This window comes from Somniosus microcephalus, chromosome 3, assembly GCF_052327205.1.
Source record: "Somniosus microcephalus isolate GS21.2 chromosome 3, FLI_Smic_1.0, whole genome shotgun sequence".
NCBI lineage: Eukaryota > Metazoa > Chordata > Chondrichthyes > Squaliformes > Somniosidae > Somniosus > Somniosus microcephalus.
In genome coordinates, this window is record NC_140989.1 from 112,977,759 (window position 1) to 113,000,136 (window position 22,378).

The 22,378-nt window shown below is 45.9% G+C and overlaps 1 protein-coding gene across 3 annotated transcripts in view; it reads right to left on the bottom strand.

The window, feature by feature from the left end:
* tfb1m (transcription factor B1, mitochondrial) overlaps nucleotides 1-19,579 on the bottom strand; it is a 59,110-nt gene extending 39,531 nt beyond the window's left edge. Inside the window, exons 1-3 of one of the 3 annotated variants that reach the window (XM_085981491.1) lie at nucleotides 19,487-19,506; nucleotides 10,101-10,128; nucleotides 5,155-5,307 (exon numbers count right to left, since the gene is read on the bottom strand). In XM_085981491.1, the coding sequence (XP_085837617.1) occupies nucleotides 5,155-5,287 (133 nt within the window). In that variant the 5' untranslated portion in view covers nucleotides 5,288-5,307; nucleotides 10,101-10,128; nucleotides 19,487-19,506. Of the gene's footprint in view, nucleotides 1-5,154; nucleotides 5,308-10,100; nucleotides 10,177-19,486 lie in introns of all 3 variants that reach the window. The other 2 variants (XM_085981490.1, XM_085981492.1) reach the window with 2 other exon arrangements.
* Nucleotides 19,580-22,378: the final 2,799 nt, after the last annotated feature.

Below are 22,378 nucleotides of genomic sequence, written 5' to 3' on the forward strand. Positions count from 1 at the left end.
CAGATGAAATTTAACACCAAGAGGTGTGAAGTGATGCATTGTGATAGGAAGAATGAGAGATGGCAATATAAACTAATAGTACAATTTTAAAGGGGGTGCAGGAAGAGAGAGACTTGGGGGTGTATGTACACAAATCTTTGAAGGTGCCAGACTAGTTGAGAAGGCTTTTTAAAAAGCATACTGGATCCCTGGTTTTATAAACAGAGGCAGCTAATTCAAAAGCAAGGATGTTATGCTAAACCTTTATAAAACTCTGGTTTATATTTAATTTCTGTATGCTATTGAGAAAGTTCAAAGTTTGTATGCATACAGAAAATATAAATATAAATTTTGGTAGTAAAACTTAAATTGACAATAGACAAAAACTTTACTACAATTTGATCTACATATTTACCCAGATGATAGCTCGAAGTACTAAGCTATTATTTGTCTCAGACAACTAGTAAAGGCTGTGTAAAGCACATCAATTTTCACTCTATCCATAGTATAGCACAATCTGTAGATCTCTGAGGAAATTCTCTTTCAGGATACAGTTACATTGAATTTTAAAGTGAAATGCAATGTTTATTACACTGTATACTAAGTGGAAATTTTGCTCAGAAATATTTTCTCAATTTTATTTTTAAATGTTTATCTACACATTTACCATTAACTCTACTAATTATTTGCTGTGCATCACAGCAGTAGCACATTTATATAACCGAATTTATTGATCTGAACAAGTTAATTAGGTCAAACTACAACTTCCCAGTCATGGACATGGAAGAATGGGAAGATGTATTGATGGGATGGACCTGGGGGAGAGCAGCGACCGGAGGTGAGGCTTAAAAGCGGCGGCAGCAGCGAGGCCCGACCACAGCGGCTGGACCTGGGGGAGAGCAGCGACCGGCGAGGTATAAAAGCGGCGGCAGCAGCGAGGCTTACCAACTCAGCAGGGGAGAGAGGTAAAAAGTAATCACAGTGTGATGTCACCAGGGAACAGGTAAGTGATTGGTTGGTGAGTATTTCTCTATTTTTTAAACTTTAACTCTGGTTTATAGTTGCTAAGGTCTTTCTGGTGTAGCGGGGACTGTTGGTAAACCATATAAGCGCCCTAGTGTATATCTTTAATTGGTGGTATTGAATTAATTTAAATTAATTAAAGGGTAAGTCATGTCAGGACAGCCCAGCCCCGTGTTATGCTCCTCTTGCTCTATGTGAGAATTCAGGGACGCTGCCTGTGTCCCCGACGACCATGTGTGCCAGAAATGTATCCAGCTGCAGCTACTAGTAGACCGCATTGCGGCGCTGGAGCTGCGGATGGATGAGTTTTGGAGCATTCACGATGCTGAGAGGGTCGTGAGTAGCACGTTTAGTGAGTTGGTCACACCGCAGGTAAGGGCTACACAGGCAGAAGGGAAATGGGTGACCATCAGGCGGAGCAGTAGAAGCAGGCAGGTAGTGCAGGGGTCCCCTGTGGACATTCCCCTCTCAAACAGGTATACTGATTTGGATACTGTTGAGAGAGATGACTTACCAGAGGAAGGCAGCAGCAGCCAACTTCCTGGCACCAGGGGTGCTTCTGCTGCTCAGGAAGGGAGGAAAAAGAGTGGGAGAGCAATAGTGGTAGGGGATTCTATCGTAAGGGAACAGATAGGCGTTTCTGTGGCCGTGGACGTGACTCCAGGATGGTTTGTTGCCTCCCTGGTGCCAGGGTCAAGGCTGTCACTGAACGGCTGCAGGGCATTCTGAAGGGGGAGGGTGAACAGTCAGAGGTCGTGGTTCACATTGGGACCAATGACATGGGTAGGAAGAGGGATGAGGTCCTGCAGCAAGAATTTAGAGAGCTAGGCAGCAGACTAAAGAGCAGGACCTCAAAGGTTGTAATCTCTGGATTACTCCCGGTGCCACGTGCTAGTGAGTATAGGAATAGGAGGATAGAGCAGATGAATGCGTGGCTAAAGAGTTGGTGCAGGAGGGAGGGCTTTAGTTTCCTGGATCACCGGGCCTGCTTCTGGGGAAGGTGGGACTTGTACAAGTCGGACGGGTTGCATCTGAACCAGAACGGGACAAAAATCCTTGCGGGGAGGTTTGCTAGCACTGTTCGGGGGGGGGGATGGGATACAGAGTGGAGCTATAATAGGGGGTGATGTACAGCCAAATATAGAGGAAAAAATAAGTCAGACTGGAAGGCAGAGCAAATATGTAACGGCACAAGGGAGTAGGGCAAGGCTAAATGGCATTTATTTTAATGCAAGGAGTCTTACGAATAAGGTGGATGAACTGAAAGTGTTGATGAATACATGGGAGTATGATATTGTTGCTATCACGGAGACATGGTTGAGGGAGGGGCAAGACTGGCAGCTCAATATTCCGGGGTATAGAATCTTCAGGCGAGGCAGAGGGGGGGTGGTAAAAGAGGGGGTGTCGCAATATTAATTAAGGAGACAATTACTGCTGTAAGGAGGGATGATATATTAACAGGTTCCTCTAATGAGGCCATATGGGTTGAACTTAAAAACAAAAAGGGGGCTAGCACTTTGCTGGGAGTGTACTATAGGTCCCCAAACAGCCAGGGGGAGATAGAGGAACAGATATGTAGGCAAATCTCAGAGAAGTGTGCAAATAATAGGGTAATTATAGTGGGGGATTTCAACTTCCCCAATATTAACTGGGATAGTCAGAGTGTGAAAGGCTTAGAGGGTGCAGAATTCTTAAAGTGCATCCAGGAGAGCTTTTTGAGCCAGCATGTAGAAAGTCCTACAAGAGAAGGGGCGGTACTGAACCTAATTCTAGGGAATGTGGTAGAAGTGTTAGTAGGTGAGCACTTTGGTGACAGTGACCATAATTCGGTGAGATTTAAGGTAGTCATGGAAAAGGACAAGGATGGACCGGAAATAAAGGTTCTAAATTGGGGGGAAGGCCAATTTTAATATGATAAGGCAGGATCTGGCCAATGTGGACTGGGATCAGCTACTTGAAGGAAAATCCACATCGGAGCAATGGGAGTCTTTCAGAAAGGAAATTGAGAGAGTACAATGGCAACATGTTCCCGCAAAATCAAGGGTGGGACCAACAAGCCCAGGGAACCTTGAATGTCAAGGGATATACGAGAATGGATTAGGAAAAAAAGGGGGGCTTTTGGCAGATACAAAGGACTAAAGACAGAGGAAGCCCTAGAGGAATATAAAAAGTGCAGGGGGATACTTAAAAAAGAAATTAGGAGAGCGAGGAGGGGCCATGAAATAACACTGGCGAGCAAAATAAAGGAAAATCCTAAGGTGTTTTATAAGTATATTAAGGGCAAGAGGATAACTAGGGAAAGAGTAGGGCCCATTAGGGACCAAAGTGGCAAACTGTGTGTAGAGCCAGAGGATGTAGGTGGGGTTTTAAATGAATTTTTTGCATCTGTGTTCACTATGGAGAAGGACGATGTGGACATAGCAATCGGGCAGGGGGACTGTGATATACTTGAACATATTAGCATCGAGAGGGAGGAGGTACTAGCGGTTTTAGCAGGCTTAAAAGTGGATAAATCCCCAGGCCCGGACAAGATGTATCCCAGGCTACTATGCGAGGCAAAGGAGGAGATTGCAGGGGCTCTGACACAAATTTTATGAACCTCTCTGGCCACAGGGGATGTGCCAGAGGACTGGAGAACAGCTAACGTAGTACCATTATTCAAGAAGGGTAGTAGGGATAAACCAGGGAATTACAGGCCAGTGATGCTAACATCAGTGGTAGGGAAATTATTGGAAAAAATTCTGAGGGACAGAATTGGTCTCCACTTGGAGAGGCAGGGATTAATTAGGGATAGCCAGCATGGCTTTGTCAAGGGAAGATCATGTCTGACCAATTTGATTGAATTTTTCGAGGGGGTGACTGGGTGTGTGGATGAGGGTAGTGCAGTGGATGTGGTTTACATGGATTTCAGTAAGGCTTTTGATAAAGTCCCGCATAGGAGACTGGTCAGGAAGGTAAGAGCCCATGGGATCCAGGGTGCCATGGCACATTGGATCCAAAACTGGCTTAGTGGCAGAAGGCAGAGGGTGATGGTCGAAGGTTGTTTTTGTGACTGGAAGCCTGTGTCCAGTGGGGTACCGCAGGGATCGGTGCTGGGTCCCTTGCTGTTTGTGGTCTACATTAATGATTTGGATGTGAATGTAAAAGGTATGATCAGTAAGTTCGCAGATGACATGAATATTGGTGGGGTGGTAAATAGCGAGGCGGGAAGCCTCAGGCTACAGGACGATATAGATGGGTTGGTCAGATGGGCGGAACAGTGGCAAATGGAATTTAACACTGAAAAGTGTGAGGTGATGCATTTTGGATGGACTAACAAGGCAAGGGAATACACAATGAATGGTAACCCTAGGAAAGACAGAGGATCAGAGGGACCTTGGTGTGCATGTACATAGATCCCTGAAGGCAGCAGAACAGGTGGATAAGGTGGTTAAAAAGGCATATGGGATACTTGCCTTCATTAGCCGAGGCATAGAATATAAGAGCAGGGAGGTTATGATGGAGCTGTACAAAACGCTGGTAAGGCCACAGCTGCAGTACTTTGTGCAGTTCTGGTCGCCACACTATGGGAAGGATGTGATTGCTTTGGAGAGGGTGCAGAGGAGATTTACCAGGATGTTACCTGGGCTGGAGCGCTTCAGCTATGAAGAAAGAGTGGACAGGCTGGGGTTGTTTTCCTTAGAGCAGAGAAGGCTGAGGGGGGACCTGATTGAGGTGTACAAAATTATGAAGGGCATAGATAGGGTGGATAGAAAGGAACTTTTCCCCTTAGTAGAGGGGTCAATAACAAGGGGGCATAGATTCAAGGTAAGGGGCAGGAGGTTTAGAGGGGATTTGAGGAAAAACTTTTTCACCCAGAGGGTGGTTGGAATCTGGAACTCACTGCCTGAAAGGGTGGTAGAGGCAGGAACCCTCAGAACATTCAAGAAGCATTTGGATGAGCACTTGAAATGCCATAGCATACAAGGCTACGGACCAAGTGCTGGAAAATGGGATTAGATTAGATAGGGCTTGATGGCCGGCGCGGATGCGATGGGCCGAAGGGCCTCTTTCTGTGCTGTATAACTCTATGACTCTATGGATGTTGTTCCCTAGAATGTAAAGAAAGCAAAGGGTGCTTTCTTAAGAATGAAATTTAAAATTTGTGGTTACCTGTTAATCTTAAATCCAACAAGAAGTTCTGAGAGAGTTGCTTTTCAGCTCTCAGTTTATATAACTTGATAATTTCGCCGATGGTGGGAAGAGGAGGCAAGCGGAAGGAAATAATTTTTCCTGTTGTTGCCATGGTCCAAACTCTTGATACTCCTAGAAGAATATAATAGTTACCAAACAGTACATTGTGACAGGAAAAACTTTGCAAATTCATAATGTCCTCTGGAATGATTAGGAATTGCATTAACGCCTGCTGGGCAGTGCTTAGCATCCATTGAGCCAGAGGTTACTGACCTGGGTTTATGTAGCCTGAAACACCCAGATCATATTTTGGACAGTGTGTCAATGTCAGATGTAGAAAACAGTCAGACATATGGATGTGATGGTTATTACACATAAATGTGTCACTCCACTGAGCCATCCAAAATGGTTAGTTATTACTGTTAGCACTGTAGTGTCATTGCTGCACTTCATCCTCAGTACACTCCAGTTGCACAGCAATCGATTGGCCACTTTTACAAATAACTTCTTTTACAAAAGTTTAAAATAATGTAAACTTGCCATTATTTATGTCTGTGCCACTACCCATTTCATTTATAGAGTTACTAAAATTTAATTTGCTAGTACAGGAAATTCTCTTTTAACCGGCACCTAAATATCCGGAAATCTCTCTCAACCGGCAAAATTCAGGAGTAGGTTCAGGTGAGTTTTACTGTATATTAGTGGCCGTGTAACCGGGGTTCCTGCACCTGTGGCCGTGTAACAGAGACTCCTGGATCTGTGGCCATGTAACCGGGACTCCTGGATCTGTGGCCATGTAACCGGGACTCCTGGATCTGTGGCCGTGTAACCGGGGTTCCTGCACCTGTGGCCGTGTAACCGGGACTCCTGGATCTGTGGCCATGTAACCGGGACTCCTGCACAAGTGCTGTGTAACCGGGGCTCCTGCACCTGTGGCCATGTACGGGGCTCTCGTACCTTGGTAAGTATACCTCTCTGTAATCCGGACTTTTTGATCAACCAGCACCACGCCGGTCCCGGATAAAAAAGAGTTTCCTGTAGCTTCTAGCAGCAGAGGAAGTGACCACAGGGCATAGGAACATTATCATTCAAAGCCAATATAATGACTGCTTACTGTACACTCAATCTACATGACTGAACTAAAATGTTTTAATCATAACAGAAAAAACATTTGGCAGAAATTTATGGGGCCAGATTTTGCTGTGAGCAGTGCATTAAACTTGCACTTGCCCATAGACTTTCTACGGGCTTTTGTACAGCAAGTTGCTGTCAGCAGGACATCCAAACGGTGCAGTGCCCTCTACAGGGCATCTGGGACCTGTGTGAACATGGCGTGCAACTGTGTAGCTCCTTAACCAATCTGAACGGAGAATCGTTAATGAGCAGCGCAGAGACTGAACCAGGAAGTGTCCGTTAGAATATTGAATTCAATATCAAATCAGGTATAGAAAGTGAAAATAATGATAAAGAAAGATTGGATTAGGAGAGAGAGATACAAGAGACAAATCTCCAATAATTAAATGCTGAAGGAATAGAGACTGTATATTGTGAAAGTTAAATTTCAGTGCCAGAGAGGTTGTTTGGCAGTAATCTACAAGGCACAAATCAGGAGTGTGATGGAATACTCTCCACTTGCTTGGATGAGTGTAGCCCCAACAACACTCCAGAAGCTCGACACCATCCAGGACAAAGCAGCCCGCTTGATTGGCACCCCATCCACCACCTTAAACATTCACTCCCTCCACCACCAGCGTACCGTGGCTGCAGTGTGTACCATCTACAAGATGCACTGCAGCAACCCACCAAGGCTTCTTTGGCAGCACCTCCCAAACCCGTGACCTCTACCACCTAGAAGGACAAGTGCAGCAGGCGCATGGGAACACCATCACCTCCAAGTCACACACCATCCTGACTTGGAAATATATTGCCATTCCTTCATTGGCACTGGGTCAAAATCCTGTAACTCCCTCCCCAACAGCACTTTGGGAGTACCTTCACCACACGGACTGCAGTGGTTCAAGAAGGCGGCTCACCACCACCACCTTCTCAAGGGCAATTAGGGATGAGCAATAAATGCTGGCCTTGCCAGCGACGCCCACATCCCAGAACGAATAAAAGAAAAAAATTAAGACATACTATGCCATTAAAAGGGTACTTACACTGGAACGGACAAGCCCTAACTTTTTGTGGTGAGTTTAGTCTGTCTCTACAACGCCAGTACAGGAATCTCACACCATTAAATGCATTTGAATGGAGAGTCAGACAGCAAGATGCCGTTTTTGCACGGCTTACGGAGGAGCAGCGCATCTCGGACAGCAACTTCCGGATTATTGCGTTCAACTGCGCATCTCCACTAGCCGGAAGTTGCTGTCTGATTCGCGCATAAGTAATGGTGAGCGCTGTTAACCTCACCATTATTTTCACACGAAAATCCAGCCCATCATGCCTGGATTAAGGCTGTGATGAAGTCAGGAGCCAAAAGGTACTGAAAGAACTTGAACTGAACATTGGCGGGCAGGTTATTCGTGAGTAGGTGTCACTTGATTCCTTTCAGCACTATGCTGATGATTGAGAGGAGGCTGATAGGGCAGTAATTCAATAGTTAATTTGACCTTTCTGTGGATAGGACATACCTGAACAATCTTCCACATTACTGTGTAAATTCCAGCGTCCTAGCTGTACTGAAATAGCTTGGCTAGAAGCACAGGGCTTCAGCACTACAGCCAGGATGCTGCCAGGGTCCATAGCTTTTCTTCTGTTCAGTGCTTCTTAATGTCACGTGGAGTGAATCAAATTTGCTGGACACTGAATGAGATCATCCACTTGGCACTTTTGGCTGAAGGCACATCAGTCTTGCCTCTTGCACTCCCACACTGAAATCTGCCATAATTGAGGATCGGGATGTTCATTGAACCTCATCCTCCTGTTAGTTACTAGATTCTTGAGTGGATCTGAAATGGCTATAGCTTTGCTCTGATCTGTTGGTTGTGGGACTGCTTAGTTCTGCCTATAGCCTACTTCTTTTGGAGTTAGTCCTGTAATGTGGTTTCACGCTTCATTCTAAAGTATATCTTGTACAGCTTTCACGCTCCCCATTATACCAGAGATGGTGTCCTAGCATGATTGTGATGGAGGAGTGAGGTGTGTGTCAAACCATGATGTTACACATTGTCGTGGCATATAATTCTGCTGCTATTGATGGTCCACAACAGCTTATCAATGCCCAATTTTGGACTGCTAGATTTGCCCTTTGTCAGTCCCGCTTCACACATGGTAGTGCCACATTACACAATGGAAGGTGTCTTCACAAGCACTGTGCAGCAAGCACTCCTACCAATGCTATTTCAGACAAATATGTCAGCAGCAGGTAGGTTGGCAAGGACGAAATCAAGTAGGTCAGTTCCCTCGCCATCTGACACAGGCCCAGTCTAGCAGCTATGACCTGCAGGACTCAGCCACCTCAGTTAGAGGTGGTACTTCTGAGCTACTCTTGGTGATGAAATTGAAGTTCCCCACCCACAGTACATTCTGTGCCTTTGTTTCCCTCAGTGATTCCTCCAAGTGGTGTTCAATGTGAAGGAGTATTATTTCATCAGTTGGGAATGGCCAAGTGGTAATCATCAGGTTTCCTTAGCCGTGTTTGACCAGAAGATATCAGACTTGTCCAAAATCAATGTTGAGGACTCCCATATACTCCCATATCACTGAGCCCCCAGCCAGCTCTCTGGTGGTCTTCCACTAGTGGTTCAAGACAGACCCTGAGATGCTGGTTGATAGATATGATTCTCTGAGTGCAACAATGTCACGCTGTTGCTTAACCAATCTGTGGGACAGCTCTCTCTCAGGACTAGAAAACTTTAAAAATAAAATCTGCATATGAGTTTTGGCAGCACACTTCAAAACATCAGATTAGCCAATAAACACCAGTCACAGCTGTTAGCTCACCACACTTAGCATCTGAAATCACACCAACACGCAGGTAACTACTACGCTGTTCCCACACAAACAATTATTCCTTTACAAATTAACCAAATTAAGGCTGCAAATAAATGGTGTAGCCAATAGTTCACACAAATCATTGGTCAGGAAAAAAAAAGTTAAAAGAAAATCACTATGGTGCAAGGCAACACAGATTGGGGGACATCAGTTGATCCAATGGACTACCAATCACTGCTACAGGGAACAAACAGAAGCTAAGCATATCCAAAAAAATGGCAAAACAAAAATGCAAAGCCGTGCTTGTGACATTCTAGCACCAAAAGTTACTTTGAAACCCTGATTTCTGTGCAATCTTAAGGAGCTGTCAACATTCCAGATCCTTAAATACAGATTATCAGAAAGAAAGGCTGCTCTCTGTCAATTGTAGACTGCACTGTAGAGATGTTTGAGTGGTCTCGCCATATATTTCCAAATGGGTGTGGGCCCACACCATAACGCTGGCCACATTTAGGACAAACTGTCGATCTAAGGATGCATTTACACCGCAAGGTTGTCCTCTGTGGAAAGCGATTTCAGTTTCACACCAACATTAAACTTGCAATGTAACGCAGAATCAAGGCCCGAAGTGGTGTGGGACTCCCTGCAGGCAAAAGTCTCATACTGCTTGGGTTTGACACCACATGTATGGCAATCAATGGAATATCAAACTTGGACCTCCTCCGCACTTTTTAAATCCACTTTAGCTCAATGTAAATGCTCAGACTGTAGGAATCACTTCCTTCCCTCCTCATTCGCTAAACATTTATGTTTGTTACTGCTAGACAAGAGCTCTACACACACATGTATCCATTAGCAGATTTCACTCTTAAACAGGATAGTTAGTGTTCAGCCAGACAAGGGCCACGCAATGTAAAGAGTTCTGCCTGTCTGAAACCCTAACTACAACTACTACTCTAAAGTGTACATGCTGCAGTGTAAATACTTACTAAGTCATGGAGACCAGAAGAATGACTCCTGTGGGAAGTGAAAATATTTATATCACTGATGATCACAGATGATCTTCTGAAGTTGAGAAGAAACACTGTTAGGATAGGCAGCTTAATCAAAGAGGTAGATTTTAAGGAGTGTCTTAAAGGAGAGAGAGGTGAAGAGGTTTAGGGAGGGAGTTCCAGAGCTTAGGGCCTGGACAGCTGAAGGCACGTCGCCAATGGTGGGACGAAGGAAGTGGTGGATGCACAAGAGGGTAAAGTTGGAGCAACGCAGAGTTCTCAGAGGGTTGAAGGGCTGGAGGAGGTTACTGAGATAGGGAAGGATAAGGCCATTAAGTGATTTTAACATGAAGATAAGATTTTTAAAATCGAGGCGTTGGTGGGCACTGAGAGCCAATGTAGATCAGCAAGCATATGGATGATGGGTGAATGGGACCTGGTGCGAGTTGGGATACGGCCAACAAAGCTTTGGTTGACCCGAAGTTTATGGAGGGTGGAAGATGGGAGGCCTGCCAAGAGAGCACTGGAATAGTCGAATCTGGAGCTAACAAAAGCATGCATGAGGGTTTCAACAGCAGATTGGCTGATCTTGGGCTCAAAGCCACTTCCCCACCCGCTCCCCATAACCCTTCACTCCCTTATCTTGCAAAAATCTGTCTATCTCCACCTTAAATGTATTCAATGACCCAGCCTCCACAGCTCTCTGGGGCAGAGAATTCCACAGATTTACAACCCTCTGAGAGAAGAAATTCCTCCTCATCTCAGTTGTAAAAGGGCGACCCTTTATTCTAAAACTGTGCCCCCGAGTTCTAGATTTCCCCACGAGGGGAAACATCCTCTCTGCGTCTACCTTGTCGAGCCCCCTCAGTATATATGTTTCAGTAAGATCACCTCTCATTCTTCTAAATTCCAATGAGTATAGGCCCAACCTGCTCAACCTTTCCTCATAAGTCAACCCCCTCATCTCTGGAATTAACCTAGTAAATCGTCTCTGAACTGCCTCCAATGCAAGTATATCCTTCCTTAAATAAGGAGACCAAAACTGTACGCAGTACTCTAGGTGTGGTCTCACCAATACCCTGTAAAGTTGTAGCAGGACTTCCCTGCTTTTATACTCCAACCCCCTTGAAATAAAGGTTGCCTTTTTGATTACTTGCTGTACCTGCATGCTAACTTTTTGTGTTTCATGCACAAGGACCCCCAGGTCCCTCTGAACTGCAGCATTTTGTAATCTCCATTTAAATAATAATTTGCTTTTTTATTTTTCCTGCCAAAGTGGATAACCTCGCACTTTCCCACATTATACTCCATCTGCCAAATGTTTGCCCGCTCACTTAGCCTGTCTATATCCCTTTGCAGATTCTTTGAGTCCTCTGCACAAATTGCTTTCCCACCCATCTTTGTATCATCCGCAAACTTGGCTACATTATACTCGGTCCCTTCATCCAAGTTATTAATGTAGATTGTAAATAGTGATGTTACAGAGGTGAAAGTAGGCGGTCTTTGTGGTGGAAAAAGTATGGTTAGGAAGCTCAGCTCAGTCAAATAAGATGCCAAGGTTGCGAACAATCTGGTTCAGCCTGAGACAGTGGCCAGGGAAGAGGATGAAATAATTGACTAAGGAACGTAGTTAGTAGTGGGACCGAAGACAAAGGCTTTGGTCTTCCTAATGTTTAATTGGAGGAAATTTCGGTTCCTCCAGGACTGGATGTTGGACAAGCAGTCTGACAATACAGAGGCAGTGGAGAAGTCAACAGAGGTGATGGTGAGGTAAAGATGGGTATCGTCAGCATATCTGTGGTACCTGACATCGTGTCTTTGGATGCCATTGCCAAGAGGCTACATGTAGATGAGAAATAAGAAGGGCCAAGGATAGAATAGAATCATAGAATGGTTACAGCACAGAAGGCGGCCATTCGAGCCCATGCCGGCTCTCTGCAAGAGCACTTCAACTAGTCCCACTTCCCCGCCCTGTCCCCGTAGCCCTGCAAATTTCTTTCCTTTGGATACTTATCCAACTCCCTTTTGAAAGCCGTGATTGAGTCTGTCTCCACCACCCTTTCAGGCAGTGCATTCCAGATCTTAACCACTCACTGCATAAAAAAGTTTTTTCTTACGTCACCTTTCATTCTTTTGCCAGTCACCTTAAATCTGTGTCCTCTGGTTCTCAACACTTCTGCCAATGGGAACAGTTTCCCTCTATCTACCCTGGCCTGACTACTCATAATTTTGAACACCTCTATCAAATCTCCTCTCAATCTTCTCTGCTCTGAAAACAGCCCCAGCTTCTCCAGTCTATCAACGTAACTAAAGTCCCTCATTCCTGGAATCATTCTCGTAATCTTTTCTGCACCCTCTCTAAGGCCTTCGCATCCTTCCTAAAGTGTGGTGCCCAGAATTGGACACAGTACTCCAGTTGGGGCCAAACCAGTGTTTTATACAGGTTCACCATAATTTCCACACTTTTGTACTCTATACCTCTATTTATTAAGCCCAGGATCCCAAAAGCCTTTTTAACTGCTTTCTCAACCTGCCCTGCCACCTTCAATGAATTGTGCACACATACCCCAGGTCTCTCTGTTCTTACACCCACTTCAGGATTGTACCATTTAGTTTATATGTCCTCTCCTCATTCTTTCTACCAAAATGTATCACTTCACACTTTTCTGCATTAAATTTCATCTGTCACGTGTCCGCCCATTCCACAAGCCTGTCTATGACTTCCTGAAGTCTATCACTCTCCTCCTCACTGTTCACTATACTTCCAAGTTTTGTGTCATCTGCAAATTTTGAAATTGTGCCCTATACACCCACGTCCAAGTCATTAATATATATCAAGAAAAACAGTGGTCCAAGAACCGACCCCTGGGGAACACCACTGTATACCTTCCTCCAGTCCGAAAAACAACCGTTCACCACTACTCTCAGTTTCCGATCACTTAGCCAATTTCATATCCATGCTGCCACTGTCCCTTTTATTCCATGGACTTCAACTTTGCTGGCAAGCCTATTATGTGGCACTTTTGTCGAATGCCTTATGGAAGTCAATGTACACCACGGCAACCACATTACCCTCATCAACCCTCTCTATTACCTCATCAAAGAACTCGATCAAGTTAGTTAAACAACGATTTGCTTTTAACAAATCCGTGCTGGCTTTCCTCAATTAATCCACACCTATCCAAGTGACTGTTACTTTTGTCCTTGATTACAGGTTCTAAAAGCTTCCCCACTACCGAGGTCAAACTGACTGGCCTGTAGTTGCTGGGTTTATCTTTACACCCTTTTTTGAACAGTGTCACATTTGCAATTCTCCAGTCCTCTGGCACGGGCCCCCGTATCTAAGGCGTATTGGATTATTATGGCCAGTACCTCCGTGATTTCCTCCCTCAATTCCCTTAGCATCCTAGGATGCATCCCATCTGCTCCTGGTGATTTTTAAAAATTAGTTCACGGGATGTGGGCGTCGCTGGCAAGGCTAGCAATTATTGCCCATCCCTAGTTGCCCTTGAGAAGGTGGATGTGAGCTGCCTTCTTGAACCGCTGCAGTCCATGTGGTGAAGGTATGAAGGTACTCCCGCAGTGCTGTTAGGGAGGGAGTTCCTTCATCTTCGCAGGGTCAAAATGCTGGAACGGCAAGTCAGAATGGTGTGTGACTTGGAGGGAAACTTGGAGGTGGTGGTGTTCCCATGCGCCTGCTGCCCTTGTCCTTCTAGGTGGTAGAGGTCACGAGTTTGGGAGGGACTACCATAAAAGCCTTGGCAAGTTGCTGCAATGCATCTTGTAGATGGTACACACTGCAGCCACGGTACACCAGTGGTGGAGGGAGTGAATGTTTAAGGTGGTGGATGGGGTGCCAGTCAAGCGGGCTGCTTTGTCATGGATAGTATCGAGCTCCTTGAGTGTTGTTGGAGCTGCACTCATCCAGGCAAGTGGCGAGTATTCCATCACACTCCTGACTTGTGCCTTGTAGATGGTGGAAAGGCTTTGGGGAGTCAGGAGGTGAGACACTCGCCCCAGAATACTCAGCGTCTGACCTGCTCTTGTTGCCACAGTATTTATGTGGCTGGTCCAGTTAAGTTTCTGGTCAATGGTGACCCCCCCCCCCCCCCCAGGGTATTGATGGTGGGGGATTCGGCGATGGTAATGCCATTGAATGTCAGGGGAGGTGGTTAGACGCTCACTTTTTGGAGATAGTCATTGCCTGGCCCTTGTGTGGCGCGAATGTTAACTGCCACTTATCAGCCCAAGCCTGAATGTCGTCCAGGACTTGCTGCATGCGAGCATGGACTGCTTCATTATCTGAGAGTTGCAAATGGCACTGAACACTGCAATCATCAGCGAACATCCCCACTTCTGACCTCATGATAGAGGGAAGGTCATTGATGAAGCAGCTGAGGATGGTTGGGACTAGGACACTGCCCTGAGGAATTCCTGCAGCGATGTCCTTGGGCTGTGACTTCAGTTTTACTAGGGCTCCTTGATGCTACACTCGGTCAAATGCTGCCTTGATGTCAAGGGCAGTCACTCTCACCTCACCTCTGGAATTCAGCTCCTTTGTCCATGTTTCGACCAAAGCTGTAATGCGGTCTGGAGCCGAGTGGTCCTGGCGGAACACAAACTGGGCATCAATAAGCAGGTTATTGGTGAGTAAGTGCTGCTTGATCACTTTGCTGATGATTGAGAGTAGACTGATGGGGCGGTAATTGGCCAGATTGGATTAGTCCTGCTTTTTGTGGACAGGACATACCTGGGCAGTTTTCCACATTGTCGGGTAGATGCCAGTGTTACAGCTGTACTGGAGAAGCTTGGCTAGTTCTGGAGCACAAGTCTTCAGCACGACAGCCAGGATGTTGTCGGGGCCCATAGCCTTTGCTGAATCCAGTGCACTCAGCCGTTTCTTGATATCACATGAAGTGAATCGAATTGGCTGAAGACTGGCTTCTGTGGTGGTGGGGACCTCAGGTGGAGGCCAATATGGATCATCCACTCGGCACTTCTGGCTGAAGATGGTTGCAAACGCTTCAGCTTTGTCTTTTGCACTCACGTGCTGGGCTCCACCATCATTGAGGATGGGGATATTCATGGAACTTCCTCCTCCCATTAGTTGTTTAATGGTCCACCACCATTCACGACTGGATGTGGCAGGACTGCAGAGCTTTGATCTGATCCGTTGATTGTGGGATCACGTAACTCTGTCGATAGCATGCTGCTTCTGCTTTTTAGCATGCATGTAGTCCTGTGTTGCAGCTTCCCCAGGTTGGCACCGCATTTTTAGGTGCGCCTGGTGCTGCTCCTGGCATGCTCTTCTACACTCCTTAATGAACCAGGGTTGGTCCCCTGGCTTGATGGTAATAGTAGTGAGGGATATGCTGGCTATGAGGTTACAGATTGCGGTGGAATACAATTCTGCTGCTGCTGATGGCCCACAGCATCTCATGGATGCACAGTGTTGAGCTGCTAGATCTGTTCTGAATCTATCCCACTTAGCATGGTGGTAGTGCCACACAACACGATGGAGGGTGTCCTCAGTGTGAAGACGGGACTTCGTCTCCACAATGACTGTGCGGTGGTCACTGCTACCAATGCTGTCATGGACAGATGCATCTGCGACAGGTAGGTTGGTGAGAACGAGGTCAAGTAGGTTTTTCCCCTCGTGTTGGTTCTCTCACCATGTGTCGCAGGCCCAGACTGGCAGCTAGGTCCTTCAGGACTTGGCGAGCTCGGTCAGTAGTGGTGCTACCGAGCCACTCTTGGTGATGAACATTGAAGTCCCCCACCCAGACTACATTCTGTGCCCTTGCTACTCTCAGTGCTTCTTCCAAGTGGTGTTCAACATGGAGGAGTACTGATTCATCAGCTGAGGGAGGGCGGTAGGTGGTAATCTAGCAGGAGGTTTCCTTGCCTATGCTTGACCTGAAGCCATGAGACTTCATGGGGTCCGGAGTCAATGTTGAGGACTCCCTGGCCCACTCCTTCCCAACTGTATACCACTGTGCCGCCACCCCTGGTGGGTCTGTCCTGCCGGTGGGACACGACATACCCAGGGATGCTGATGGAGGAGTTTGGGATATTGGTTGAAAGGTATGATTCTGTGAGTATGACTGTGTCAGGCTGTTGCTTGACTAGTCTGTGGGACAGCTCTCCCAATTTTGGTACAAGTCCCCAGATGTTGGTGAGGAGAACTTTGCAGGGTCGACTGGGCTGGCTGTGCCGTTGTCGTGTCCGTAGCTGGTGCCGAGGTCGATGCTGGGTGGTCCATCCGGTTTCATTCTTATTGTTTTTCGTAGCGCTTTTTTTTTTACAACTGAGTGGCCATTTCAGAGGGCGGTTAAGAGTCAACCACATTGCTGTGGGTCTGGAGTCAGGTATAAGCCAGGCCAGAGTGGGTAAGGACAGCAGATTTCCTTCCTTAAAAGGACATTAGTGAACCAGATGGGTTTTTACGACAATCCGATAGTTTCATGGTCACCATTACTGATACTAGCTTTTTATTCCAATGTATTTAATTAACTGAATTTAAATTCCACAGCTGCTGTGGTGGGATTTGAACTCAGATCTCCGGATCATTCGTCCAGGCCTCTGGATTACGAGTCCAGTAACATAACCTCTATTCTACCGTTCCCTTTGATTTATCTACTTTAAGTACAGCCAGCCTTTCTAATACCTCCTCTTTATCAATTTTTATCCTATCAAGTATCCTCCTTCACTATGTCTATGGCAGCATCCTCTTCCTTGGTGAAGACAGATGCAAAGTACACATTTAATACCTCAGCCATACCCTCTGCCTCAATGCATAGGTCTCCTTTTTGGTCCCTAATTGGCCCCACCCCTCCTCTTACTACCCTTTTACTATTTATATGCCTATAGAAGACTTTTGGATTATCTTTTATGTTGGCTGCCATTCTATTCTCATACCCTCTCTTTTCCCCTCTTATTTTCTTTTTCACTTCCCCTTTGACTTTTCTATATATAGTCTGATTCTCAGATGTATTTGCAATCTGTCAAACGCGCTCTTTTTCTGCTTCATCATATTCTCTATCTTTTTCATCATCCAGGGAGCCCTGACTTTAGTTGCCCTGTCTTTTCCCCCTAGTGAGAATGTACCTGAACTATTTCCTCTTTAAAGGCAGTCCATTGTTCCATTAGTTTTGCCTGCCAATCTTTGATTCCAGTTTACCCAGGCCAGATCAGTTCTCATCCCACTGAAATTGGCCTTGCCCCAGTTAAACATTTTTACTCTATATTGCTCCCTGTCCTTTCCCATAGCTAATCTAAACCTTATGATACTATGATCACTGTTCCCTAAATGTTCACCAACTGACCTACCTCATTCCCCAAAACCAGAGCCAGCAATGCCTCCTCCCTCGTCGAGCCGAAACATACTGATCAAGAAAGTTCTCCTGAACACACTTCAGAAATTCTTCCCCTTCTCTACCCTCAAGGCTAATACGATCCCAGTCTATATTAGGATAGTTGAAGTCCCCCATTATTACTACTCTATAGTTCTTGCACCTCTCTGTAATTTCTCTGCAAATTTGCTCCTCCATTTCATTCCCACTATTTGGTGGTCTATAGAATACACCCAGTAGTGTAATGGCACCTCTATTATTTCTTAACTCTAGCCATATAGAATCTGTCCTTGACCACTCCAGGACATCCTCCGTCTCCAGCACTGTAACATTCTCCTTGACCAATACTGCCACACCACCTCCTATCTTCCCTGAACACTTTATAACCAGGAATATTTAATACCCAATCCTGCACTTTTTTGAGCCAGGTTTCAGTTATTGCCACATCATATTCCCATGTGGCTATTTGTGCCTGCAGCTCTCTTACCTTGTTTACTACACTTCATGCATTCACATACATACACTGTAAATCCATCTAAGACCATCCTGTATTCTCTTAGTTTGATCCCACCTATTTCTTACTTTAGTGCTCTCTGCCTCTCTCAATCCTTTGAGCACTTTATTTCCCCTTTCTAATGTTACATCCTGGTGCCCATCCCCCTGCCAAATTAGTTTAAACCCTCCCCAACAGCACCAGCAAACCTCCCCACGAGGATATTGGTTCTAGCCCTGTTGAGGTGCAACCCATCTGGCCTGTACAGATCCCCCAGAACTGGTCACAATGCCCCAGGAATCTAAAGCCCTCCCTCCTGCTTCATCTTTCCAGCCACGCATTCATCTGCGCTATCCTCCTATTTCTATATACTCACTCACGCGTGGCACCAGGAATAATCTGGGGATTATTACCTTTCAGGTCCTGCTTTTAATCACTTTCCTAGTTCCTCAAAATCTGCCTGCAGGACCTCATCCCACTTTCTACCTGTCATTGATACTGATATGGACCACTACCTCTGGCTGTTCACCCTCCCGCCTCAGATTGTTCTGCAGCCGCTCGGTGATATCCTTGACCCTGGCACCAGGGAGGCAACATACCATCCTGGAGTCACGTCTGCTCCCCTAACCCTATTGCTTTCCCACTCTACTTCCTCTCCTCCTGTACAACTCAGCCACCCATGGTGCCACAGACTTGGCTCTGGCTATATTCTCCAGAGGAACCATCGCCCCCCCACCAGTACTCAGAACCGAATAATGGTTGGAGAGCGAGATGCACTCAGGGGACTCCTGCATTACCTGCTTGGTCCTCTTCTGTCTAGTGGTCACCCATTCCCTCTCTGCCTGTACACTCCTTATCTGCGGGGTGAACACCTCCTGAAACATCGGGGACTCCAGAGATAACAGTTCGGGTGGGAAGAGAAGCCATTGCATGAACAGTGAACACTGCTGTGTTGTAATGCAAACTTTTCAAATTTGCTGCAATAAAATCACTGATTACAGTGAAACCCTGTGTTTTCAATTCTCTAGCCACACTTCACAGTAATAATAACCAATAAATCCAGAAGGTAAATTCACTAATCCCATGCTTCCAGCAGCATACCACAATCAAAGGGGGCACAGGTCAGAGATAGGGCTGAACACTGGAGCCCCAACTCTTCAACTTACTTTCAGCTTGGTTCCCCACTGGGAGCATCGAGTTAGTGAATTGACCCTGAATGATCCGAGATAGCAAATATCAGGCGGGCTGCTGGAGATTAGGTATAGGCCGGGGTCCAGTCACTGTGCACCCCACACCCCCCGGGCAGTGGATGAGGGCCGGGCGAGGCTGGACTTGTCCATGCTGCCAGTGGCAAACATCCGGCAACCTCTCCCTCGGGGACGGGAAGCGGCTCGGCCTGTTCCTCACTAAAACCCGCAACAAACCGTTAGAAACTTCAGCGTCAGGACCACGCCGCTCCCGCAAACTAACCGCCGCTGAGGTTAAGCGCCCCCAATATCAAACGACCATTTGCAGTCCAGTAAAGGGCAGCACCTTACCCGCAGGCCGCCCCGCCGCTTGGTTACTGATTGACAAGGTCACTGGCCACTCAGAGCGGGAGGCGGGGCCGCAACAGACCAATCAGCGTTGGCTCTCGCGCTGGTGGGCGGGATGTCCTGTGCGTCAGGCGCACGTGCGGTGACCTGGGGGGGGGGGCCGGGGTCGTGCGGCTGCGCAGTAACCTGAGGCTGTTTAAGAGTTGGTGCTGGTGGTTTGAAGTGCGGTTGAATGCTGCTGTCTTTTAACAGATAGCTGGTTCCCCATTTGTACTGAAAATGCTGACTTCCTCCCTGGCGCATTCGGTCCCTTCATCCAAGTCATTAATATAGATTGTAAATAGCTGAGGCCCAAGCACTGATCTTTGCGGCACCCCACTAGTAACAGCCTGCCAACCTGAAAATGATCCGTTTATTCCTACTCTCTGTTTTGCTGTCCTTTAACCAATACTCTACCAATGCTAATATATTACCCCAACCCTATGAGCTCTTATCTTGTGAAACAACCTTTTATGTGGCACGTTTTCGAATGCCTTTTCAAAATCCAAATATACTACATCCTCCACTGGTTCCCCTTTACCCTGCTAGTTACATCCTCAAAAAACTCTAATAAATTTGACAAACACGATTTCCCTTTCACAAAACCATATTGACTCTGCCTAATCATATTATGATTTTCTAAGTGCCCTGTTACCACTTCCTTAATAATGGATTCCAGCATTTTCCTGACAACTGATGTCAGGCTAACTGGCCTGTAGTTCCCTGTTTCCTCTCCCTCCTTTCTTGAATACTGGTGTTACATTTGCTACTTTCCAATCCACTGGGACCGTTCCAGAATCTAGGGAATTTTGGAAGATCACAACCAATGCCTCCTCTATCTGCAGCCAACTCTTTTAGAACAATAAGATCTAGGGGATTTGTTGGCTTTTCGTCCCATTAATTTCTCCAGTACTTTTTCTTCACTAATATTAATTACTTTAAGTTCCCCACTCTCATTAGACCCTTGGTTCCCCACTATTTCTTGTATGTTTTTTGTGTCTTCTACTGTGAAGACAGATACAAAATATTAATTTAACTCCTCTGCCATTTCCTTATTCCCATTATAATTTCTCCTGTCTCAGCCTCGAAGGGACCCACATTTACTTTCACTACTCTCTTCCTTTTCACATGTTTGTAGAAGCTCTTACAATCTGTTTTTATATTTCTTGCTAGTTTACTCTCAATCTATTTTCTCCTTTATCAGTTTTTGGTCATCCTTTGCTGGTTTCTAAAACTCTCCCAATACTCAGGCTTACTACTCTTCTTGGCAACATTATAAGACTCTTCTTTTAATCTAATACTATCTTTAACTTCTTTAGTTGGCCACAGATAGAACACTTTTCCAGTGGAGTTTTTATTTCTCAATGGAATGCATATTCGTTGAGAATTATGAAATATTGCTTTAAATAGTCACCATTGCTTATCTACTGACATACTTTTTAATCTAATTTCCCAATCTACGTTAGCCAGCTCACTCCTCATAATTGGCTTTATTTAAGTTTAATACTCTAATTTCATATTTAAGTATGTCGCTCTCAAATGTGAAATTCTATCATATTATGATAACTCTTCCCCAGAGGATCCCTTACTTATATTAAACCTAGTGATTGTAACCCTCCCTAACTAAGGATGGTGCTTGAACTGAAGAACATCTAGTCCCTAGAAAGGGTACAGGGAAGAGCAGCAGGGCCAGATTTAGGCTCTTAACCTTAAAAGGAGTCATTTGAGAAGGTACCTTATAAAGGTAAAGTACTAAAAGGAATTGAAAAAAACTCCTGAGCACTATCCCAAGTTAAATCAGACTACAGGATAAGGGTACAAAATAGTAAAAGGTTGGACTGATGTCAGGAAGCATTACTTCAAACCTGGAAGGATCTACCTTGTAGGGCAATGCAGGCAAAATGTATTGAGTCATTCACCAACAACTTGCATTCATACAGTACTTTAACATAGTAAAATGTCTAATGGCATTTCACAAAGGCATAAGGAAAAATGGCTGACAAGCCAAAGAATGTAGGGGGTGGCGTGTGGCCAGTCAGTTATGCCCCTGACTGCCTGTGAGCGGTTCGAATCGCTCCCACACCCCTGGGTTCTCGACACCAGAGTTAGGTGCAGGCGGCGATACAGAAAACGAGTAGACAATTGATTTGGTACAAGAAAACCGTAAACTTTATTAAAACGATGATAAAAAATTACAAATACTGAGAAATCACTATGTAGTCACAGGCTTATCAAAAGAATACGCTTAAATGGGAATGGGGAACACACGGCACATCGAGGGAAAACAACTACATTAACAATCCCCTTATACTGATCCCACCCCTATACCTAACTAGATTAAGCTAGGAGGGGCCAGGAATTCATGCTCACCAAGTCAAGATCTGCGGAGTTAAAACGGTTGTGGGGTTTGGGGTTCGCTCTTCGTGCTCTCTTGGGGCCTGCCATCGTCTCATGGTCTCAGGGCGCTGCAAGGGCGTCATCCAGGTAAAGTACCCCGAGATTAAAGTCTTTGCTTGGGTACTTTACCTCGCAGGGATGATAGTTCCTCTTCTTCGGGTGGCAGCAGGTGAATTTTGCATGAAGATAGTCGCAGACTAGCTGGATTGAAGGCCCGATTATTCAAAGCGTTCTTCAATCTTCTTCCAATTCGTCTCGTCTCATCTCATCTTATCTCGTCTCGTCTCATCTCGTCTGGCCTGGTCTGCCCGTGTTTGCCTGGTGCGATACCGGGCGTCCCTGATGGATTTGGGGAAGACACGGGCAGTGGCCAGGTAGCGAGCGCAGGAGGAAGAGAGCGTTGGTTACCGATGGGCCTACAATTATACTCCTCCGAAGGCCCTTATCTGCGCGCCAAAT